Source organism: Mus musculus, chromosome 7 (genome assembly GCF_000001635.26).
Source record: "Mus musculus strain C57BL/6J chromosome 7, GRCm38.p6 C57BL/6J".
Lineage (NCBI taxonomy): Eukaryota > Metazoa > Chordata > Mammalia > Rodentia > Muridae > Mus > Mus musculus.
Genome location: NC_000073.6, coordinates 100,632,447 through 100,641,911, shown reverse-complemented (window position 1 = coordinate 100,641,911; position 9,465 = coordinate 100,632,447). Strand labels below are relative to the sequence as shown.

Below are 9,465 nucleotides of genomic sequence, written 5' to 3'. Positions count from 1 at the left end.
AGTAATATAGGCTTTATTATTGCCATGCGTTATATTTAATTATAGCTCTACTTTTGTGAGTAAAAACAACTGATTTCCACAGATGAGAGAGATTTTGTTATCACCGTCATAAATTTTTAGCTCAGTTGCAATTATATGAAACCTTATTTGATATATGGTCCATCACTGACCAAACTATCACACCTGGTGCACGACCCCAGTAAGCGCTGTCTCGAGTTGCAGCCCCTCTTCCACACCCTCATGCCTTGAAAAGAATTCTGACTTCCTGTTTTTTTCACATTTGTCCTTGTTAGTCATTTATTTATATAATTTATTTCCAATGCACTTTATCACACTAGGAAAGAAGCGTAAGCGTAAGCACTGGCAGGCACGGGCAGCCAAGTCAGTACCTGTTCTCTTTCGTGTTGTATTTATATATACTCGGCAGCAAAATTGTGTTTAAAAAAAAAACATCTAGGCCATGAACACATTTCACTGTTTCAGTTTAAGAACTCCAAGCCAAATACGAAGAGCAGCAGGAGCAGCAGCATGCTGGTTACTTCAAAACAACACAAAGAATCAAACGCAGCAGCGGATGGAGGAAGATGATCACTCCCCCCTTTCCAGAAATCACAAGTCCTTCAAATAAAGAATGTGAACCGTGTGCCATATTGAATTGATATTTATTTCAGGACATGCCATGTCAAAATAAAACAAAAGAGTCAATCCTTGCTTTTAACAATAATGTGTATTATAAAAGCACTTTACAACTCCATCCCATGTTTGAGTATAAGTTACAGGGTATGTGGGCTAATGATCATCTGAAAGTATTTCTCTATTCAGATCCATAATCCAAGTGCTCTCCAAATGTTACAAGGTGACAGTACGTGAAAGTGGAGGAGGATGGGGAGAGGGGAGTGGGTTTTCCAGTTAGGGATTTTGCTGCAATGAGGAGGTGAGGAAGTATGAAGTTATTTTTGTTACCTTCTCATCTTTATACTGTGTTAAGTAATGCTTACAACATAAACTCCGCAGGCTGCTTCTGAGCTAGAACTCAGAATTTTTTTCCTGCAAATAATGTATTTACAAATGTGTTTATTAACTTACACAGCAATCTCACAATAACTAGTAAAGATTAAAAGGGTGCACTCCTAGTATATTTGTTTGCAATGTTTCAAGGGAAATACATATTGCCATGGTGATGAAGCTCTAAATGTTCAACAAAACACCTAAAAATTCTAAGTTTTTTTTAAAAAAAAAAAGGCAAAGAAATAAATATCACCAAAGAAAAAGATTAAGTGTAGCTTAAATACAAAACTAAATTGCTAGTTAACTTATTTATATAGATCTAATAAAAAGCAAAAAACACCTTGAAAGACCCAACATTTAAAAAATGCTAAAAAATAAGGCATAAATCTGCATTATAGTGACTTTTATTTCCATTCTCTCCTTTCCCTCTTAATGCATACTTCCTCTGACCTGCCTCTAGGGACTTCCAAGGATATTATTTCCATATTCAAATTTGAACCCATGTCCAGAGCAGAAGGGTATTTGCTATTCTGTGAGGGTACTTTAGTTGTTAAACTTTAGATATTATTTCTACTAGATATAGCAGTTTTCTTCATGTTAAATTTATATTCTGATGGTTCTTAAAGGAAACTCATGTTTACAATGCCTTGTCTACCTAGCATTTTTTGGAAAAGAAACCCAAGTGAAATCTAATGCTTTAAAAGGTGTTACTTTTTTTTTTTTTTTTTTAAAAGACAGTATTTTGATAATTAAAACATTTTGGGATAACTGCTATAATTTCACCATGACGAAACAAGTATTAAAAAATGGTTCAGAAGTACTTGGCTACTTTTCCCTCCCAGAGTCTAGTAAAGCTCATGTGAAGGGACACCTGTTCTGATCAGAAAGACATCTTATATTCATTCCTTTACCTGTAAGCACTCAGTAAACTCGTGGACTCATTTTGAAGACATACCAGAACCCTTTCCAGCACTGCCCATCATGAGAGCAACAGCTGAGTTCTGCCCTCAAAGAAGGTCTAAGTAATTTATATCAGTGCTCAAGAATAATTTTGGACATTGTGGCTCATAGCCTGGAGCTGTCTGTAAAACTATGGATAATTTCAAAGGGCTGGGTTAGACTGCGGTTTGCCATGTCTTGTTTGTTTGAGAAAGGGAAGAACAGGGAAGGCGAAAAGGAAGAGGCAAGAAAGGCTGATAGACAGCAAGAAGGCAGGCAACGCTGCTATGAACACGCTGCTCTTTAACAAGCCACACACATACTGCTGAGATTTTCATCATTTTAAGTACATTATCATAACATTAAAAAGGGAAAAAAATGTTAAGAAAATGTATCTAATCCTCAAAGTTATCACGAGTATGCTGGAATTGTTTGGCTTTTAAAAAATATAAATAATAAAGACACTGACTTTTTTGTGCTTGTGAAGCTAATAGATCACCTCCACGAAACAGGCAGCAATGATGAATTGCAATACGTTATTACTGAAGGGAAAAGGTTCAAGCCAATATTCACACTGCAGTCAATGAAAGAGTATGGGGCCAAAGCAGTGAGCTTCTGCAGGAGGGTTGAAAGATGCCAGGGGGATTAGCAGGAACAGCCGCCTTCATTGACTGGTTGCTCCTGAGGCTTTTCCAGTTTTATGTCAATCACTGAAACAAAAGTTAAGGAGTTGTATACAAAAGTACAAGTCTAACTGTTGAATTCTGACATCTCTGACAAGCCCCTTATACTTGATTTCAGAACCTATTCAGTCATATATTCTCTCTCTCTTTGTTTTCCAAGACAAAGTTTCTGTGTAATAGCCTTGGCTGTCCTGGAGCTCACACTGCAGACCAGGTTGGCCTCAGCTCAGAGATCCACCTTCAGAGTATACACTGAAGCTGTACAGATGGTTGTGAGCCTTCAACTGCTTGTTGGTAATTGAATTTAGGACTTCTGCTCACTCCGTAAACCCTACTCACTCTGGTCACTCCACTCGGTAAGTCCCTGCTTGCTCCCACCCAAAGATTTATTTATTATTATAAATAAGTGCATTGTAGCTATCTTCAGATACACCAGAAGAGAGTGTCAGATCTCATAACCAGTGGTTTTGAGACACCATGTGGTTGCTAGGATTTGAACTCAGGACCTTTGGAAGAGCAGTCAGTGCTCTTACTCGCTGAGCTATCTCACCAGCCTGAAGAGGACATTTCTTTTTTGTTTTTTAAATAGCTGATTAATTTATTATTTTTAAAAAAATTTTTACTAGGTATTTTCCTCATTTACATTTCCAATGCTATCCCAAAAGTCCCCCATACCCTCCCCCCCCTACCCTACTCACCCACTCCCACTTTTTGGCCCTGGAGTTCCCCTGTACTGGGGCATATAAAGTTTGCATGACCAATGAGCCTCTCTTTCCACTGATGGCCAGGCCATCTTCTGATACATATGCAGCTAGAGACACGAGCTCTGGGGGTACTGTTTAGTTCATATTGTTGTTCCACCTATAGGGTTGCAGATCCCTTTAGCTCCTTGGATACTTTCTCTAGCTCCTCCATTGGGGGTAAAGATGACATTTCTTAAAGAATTATATATAGTAAGTATCTGACCATATCCTACAAAATAACTCAAATAAGGGGAAATTTTAATTTTAAATGTTACTCTAACTCAGTAGAACTTACTGTTATTAAAAGTAATAAATACTTAGAAATAAAAATCATTGACTACAGTGTCATGAAGTCTTCAGCTTAATAAATGTCTTTATAAGAGAAAACAGTAGAAGGTAAATACAATGAAAACCACCAATCAAAACTCTTAGAAATCATTAAATGTGTTTCATTACATCCTTTTTCTAAACTAAGAAGCTATGATACAGTTCCATTCTGAGTTATTTCTTGTGCCAAGTTTGGGAAAATCTGGGATACAAAAATGCAACTTCAGGAGACAGGGGATTTTAAGTTTTTTGCTTATTAAACAGCAAGTGAGGAAGCTAGGAGATAATGTTTCAGCAGCTAAGGGGGCTTGGTGAGCTTCAGAGGATCTGAGTTCAGTTCCAAGCACTCACACTAGGTGGCTCACAACTATCTGAAACTCCAGCTCCAGAGGATCTTATGACCGACCTCTTCTGGCTTTTGTGGGCATGCATGTACACAATCTTTGGGGGGGGGGGTGGTAAGGGAGAGCAGGAGACTTAAAGCTGAGCCTAGTTGGCAGTGTGCTTTGCAGGCAAGACACCCTGGGTAAACCCTGGGCAAAACTCCCAATACCACATTAAGAATATTTTTTTTTTGGTACATGTAATCTTTGTACTCTGACAGTGAAGGGTCAGATGTTTGGGACCAGGCTGAAATCAAGACTGTTTCAAGACAAAAACCAAATTAGACAAAACAAACTCTACCCTATCACATCCTCACAGAAAGGGAAAGGAGCAGGTGAACAAACAACAAAATCTGAGTAAGAAGCCAGGTCCATCTGGATAACTAGGCCTAATTTGCTACAGAACTCCTGAGTTTATGTGCACCCAAGACACCAATCTCTACATTCAAGGTAATAGTCTACTATGACAGTTAATTTTGGTTGGCAACTTGACTAAACTCATAACATCAGGAGATAAGCTTCTGAGTGCTTCCAAGGAGATCTAAGGTGGGAAGACCCACACTGGATATGGGTGACATCATTTCATGGGCTGGGGTCCTGGACTAAATAAGAAGAAAAAGAGCAGAATACCAGCATTCATGTTTTCTTCCTGACTGCAGAAGCACCATGACCAGCTGCCTCAAGATCGTAGATCGTGAGAGAGTTACTCTGCTTTGCATCTTCCCCACCATGGTGGGTGGGCCATGCCCTTAAACAGTGGGGCAAAACAAACCCTTCCACTCTCAGCTCCTTTTGTCTGGTGTTCTGTCCCACAATAGGTAACTAATAAGCCACAAGTATGGCTCCAAAAAATAGTAGTGACAGTCAATGTTTGTTCTCAGTTTGTTTTTGCTTTTGTTGAGACAGGATCCTTCTACAAAGACCTGGCTGTCCTAGAATTCACTGTGCAGACCAAGCTCGCCTCAAATTCAAAGATTTGCCTGCTTCTGCTTTCCCAGTGTTGGGTTAAAAACATGTGCCACTATGCTTGGCAACAGAAAAATTGTCTTAAAAAGCAAAAAGGATACTGTCTTCTCTGCTTCTGTCCTGTGTGCTTTCCATTCCAGGTAAAGCTGCAGCAACACGCCGGAAAAGCTGTGAGAAGAGAGGTATTAAGCTGACGACCATAGGATGGCAAATAGGTTATTCCTCACTTAGATGACAGAATCAAGAAAGCAAGTTAAGACCTTAAAATAATTGATAGTAAGGTTTTGTTACTGTCATCTTACAGCTAGTATATTGTGATAAAAAGTCAATTTAAAAGTAGAATTATAAATATATATACATCCAACATTAGCACACCAAAAAATAAAATGTTTAATAGATCTGAAACTATATATAGTAAAACAGGAATAGGGCAAGGAAAAACGTTGCTTTTCACATACACCAGACAGTAGATGCCAGGATGCACGAGAACTGTTTTGCTCCCAGACACTTTACCTATCTCAGTTTTTAACCCTCAACTCCAAATTGATGTAATATGCAGTACCTATCCTTACCTGCCCTCCACCAATCCTACCCCAATCTTACTAAAATCAAAGTCTACGCCATACTATCTGTGGCAACTGTATTATGAATTGGATAGTGTAAATTCTACACGGTGGTGTAATCAAACAGCTGTAGTTGCTCTTTAAGTCAATATCCTACTCAGGGAATAACAGAGCTTACACCAGGCACCCTGACCTCATGGACGATACTAATTCCAGCACATCTAAGACCCACAAAATAAGGACTCCCTTTTCTTCTAAGACCCACAGAATAATGACTCCCTTTTCTTCCCTACTTTTATTAATGTGGATTTTCCTGTGAGTCATTTTGGTTAAAGGTTTGTCTTATCTTTTCAAAACAAACAAACAAACAAACAAACAACAAAAGTCCACTCTTTGTTCTGATGATTCTGTGTATTTCTGTGTATTGTTTGTTGCTGGTCCCCTTTCACTAATTTCTGCCCCATCTTAGTGTTTTCTTTTTTTCCCCTCTACTGATGTAGAATTTGGTTTCTTGTTCTCAAGGCACATCATTAAATTTCTTACTTGAAGTCTCTCTGGTATGTAGGCACTTAGAGATATGTTGTGTTTTGATTCCAGGGATTTTTAAAATTTATTTATTGCTTGATTTCTTCAAGGACCCATTCATTGTTTAATTTCTGTGAGTTTGTGTGCTGTTATTGTTTCTATTGCTGTTTCCTTCAAGCTCAAATATTCTATCCCATCTTTGATCTATTCTGTTACTGAGACTTTCTACAGAGCTCGTTTGTTTGTTTGTTTTTTTAAAGATTTATTACTATATGTAAGTACACAGTAGCTGTCTTCAGACACCCAGAAGAGGGCATCAGATCTCATTAAAGATGGTTGTGAGCCACCATGTGGTTGCTGGGACTTGAGCCAACGAAACGAAAGTTATTAGGCTAAAAAAACCATGCATTCCACTACAATAGGAAATCTAAAAGAAATGAATAAATTTCTAGAGGCATATGATCTACCAATTTACCAAAATGAGATAAACAATTTAAATAGATCCATATCAAGTGAAATTGAAGCAGTAATGAAAAGTTTCCCAACAAGGCTGCCCAAACAAGGCCTGACAACTTCAACAAGAGTTGACACCACAGGCGCCACTCCTAGAAGAGCTATAACAATTTCTTTAAAAAAAAAAAAGATTTATTTTTATTTTATGTATATATGAGTATTCTGTAGCTGTCTTAAGAAGATACCAGTTTTCCTTTATTAGTCTTAACTGCCAAAAAATGAAATGACCTTTAAGACAATGAAACAGATATAATGAGAGTATGGAAGTTCAAAACTTTATACTCAGAAATACTGCAATCATAATGAATTTGTTATCCTGTGTGTAATCTGAACAGTTGGGTAAATATTTTCTCTTTTTACAAAAACTATGCCACAGGTATTTTTTCTTACTCTCAGAAAATATATTTCTAGGTCATGAATTGCTATTGCTAATTGAAAGAAACCTTTACACTAAAATAGCTTACTCACAATTATTTCACATTTTCATAAGTTAGGAACAAACATTCATACAAATAAGACTTACCTGCTTTACATTGTATCCTGCTTTTGCACTGGTTTCAATAAACATAACATTCAGCTCTTTGGCTTTCCTCTCTCCCTCCTCAATTGACACTTGCCTATAGGAAAATTTTTAAAAAGATAAACTCTTATTTTTGAAAAATGAAATCATAAAACTATAAACCAAGTTCTATTGGTTTTGGCTATAGAAACAGCCATTAGTTTGAAAACATAACTGTGTGTAGCACTCAAGAACTGTATGTGTCTGTGTCTATGTGTATGTTATATTTATTTCTCTTCCCTAGTACTAGGAATTGAACTTAGGGTCTTACACATGCTGGGCAAAAGCTCTACTGAGCATATACAGTTTACTGACTTTTAAAAAATCCTTCATTTATTTCATGTGTATAGTGTTCTTTCTGCCTGCATATATGTCTGTTTACCACATGCATGCCTAGTATCCACAGAGGTTTTCAGAAGAGGGCACTGGAACACTTGGAACTAGAGTTACAGATGGTCATGAGCCATGAGGGTGCTAAACCCATGCCCTCTGGAAGAGCAGCCAGTACTCTTAACTACTGAGCTATCTCTCCAGCCACTTAATTAAATTGTGTGTGTCTGTGTGCCTGTGTGTAAGAAGAATTTTAGGCTAGGGGTAGCAGCACATGCCTTTAAAACCAGCACTCAGGAGGCAGAGGCAGAAGGATCACTGAGTTTCAAGTCAGCCTGTTCTACAGAGAGTTTCAGGACAGCCAGAGACCAATAAAGAAAGACAGGGCCTCATGTAGCCCAGGATGACTTTGAACTTCTGATCTCCCTGTCTCAACCTCCCAAAGTGCTGGAATTACACAAACATGCTATCATGCCATTTTATAACGTAGTGCCTTTGACACTACATAAAAACACAGTAAAACCTCCATGAACTTAGTTACACTGTCAATCCCCAATTTAACTATCTCTGTGTTTGTGTGTGAGTATGTGTTGCTGGTGACTGTACTTGGGTGAGTGTACACAAAAAACTGAAAAGAACAAGGTATGCTTCCCTATATATATAGTTCCCTGCCTAGTAGCCTGGCAGTCCCTGCCATCCTCTTTGCCTTTGTGGCTCCAACATTGGAGTTACAAACAAGGCACGGGCCATCTCGGCTTTTCATGCATTAGCAATCTGAACTCAGGCCCTCAGGTTTGCACAGTTCCTCTTCTCCACTGAACCATCTCCCTAGCCCCATAAAACTAAGATTTATTTTATTAATGTGTTTTTATTTGGATGAACCCATTGAGTGTTTTTGTTTTGAGCTCCCTAGCTGGCTTAGAACTTGCTAGCCCAAGATGATTTTAAATTTCTCATCTTCCTACCTTCACCTCTCCAACTGCAGGCATTGGAGATTGCAGGCATGCACCATCACTCTAAGTTTTAAGCAGTGCTAGGGTCAAAAACACAGGCAGGGCCTCATGCATGTTAGGCAAGTAAGTACTCTACCATCAGATCCAATCTTTTGACTTAAAAACCACTTATTTGTCCATGTCTGTGTATGGGCACACATGAACAAGTTTTCTCCTTTCATCACATGGATCCCAGGGATCACACTCAGCCCATCCAGCTTCGTAGAAAGTGCCTTACCTCCTAAGCCATTACCCGTCTTACCTCCTAAGCCATTACCCGTCTGCCCCTCTTTTTACTTTTAAAATGTTAGTGACTGAACTGCATGTAGTGGCTTATTCCTATAATCCCAAATCTCAGGGAAGAGGCAGTAGGATCTTGAGTTCAAGGCCAGCTTGGTCTGTATGAGTCCTAAGCAAGCCTGGGTTTAAGAGTAAGGCCCTGGGGCTGGTGAGATGGCTCAGTGGGTAAGAGCACCTGACTGCTCTTCCGAAGGTCAGGAGTTCAAATCCCAGCAACCACATGGTGGCTCACAACCATCCGTAACGAGATCAGACTGGAGTGTCTAAGGACAGCTACAGTGTACTTACATATAATAAATAAATAAATAAATAAACAAACAAACAAACAAACAAATCTTTAAAAAAAAAAAAAAAAGAGTAAGGCCCTGACACAAATACACAACCCAAACAAACAAATCTTAAGATATCTACCACTGAGCCACATCCCAACCTTTTACCTGTCTCAAAAAAAGAAAAGATTACTTTTCAATTATACTACAAATTCAATTTTATTTCTGCCATTGAGCAGAAGTAGGCTTAACATCTGCACAATTCTTTACAAATAAACCACATCACATTTTAGTTAATAGCACGAGTTCATCACCTGAATTTCAATATCCAACTCATGAATGAATTAAGTAATAGATAGATAGAT

The 9,465-nt window shown here is 38.4% G+C and overlaps 1 protein-coding gene across 3 annotated transcripts in view; it reads right to left on the bottom strand.

Annotated features, from left to right (window-relative positions):
* Positions 1–643: 643 nt before the first annotated feature.
* Rab6a (RAB6A, member RAS oncogene family) overlaps positions 644–9,465 on the bottom strand; it is a 33,694-nt gene continuing 24,872 nt past the window's right edge. For 2 of the 3 annotated variants that reach the window (NM_001163663.1, NM_024287.4), the window contains exons 6-8: positions 7,174–7,267; positions 5,151–5,217; positions 644–2,657 (exon numbers count right to left, since the gene is read on the bottom strand). In NM_001163663.1, coding sequence (NP_001157135.1) covers positions 2,593–2,657; positions 5,151–5,217; positions 7,174–7,267 — 226 coding nt within the window. In that variant the 3' untranslated portion in view covers positions 644–2,592. Of the gene's footprint in view, positions 2,658–5,150; positions 5,218–7,173; positions 7,268–9,465 lie in introns of those variants that run through there. The other variant, XR_003946421.1, reaches the window with a different exon arrangement.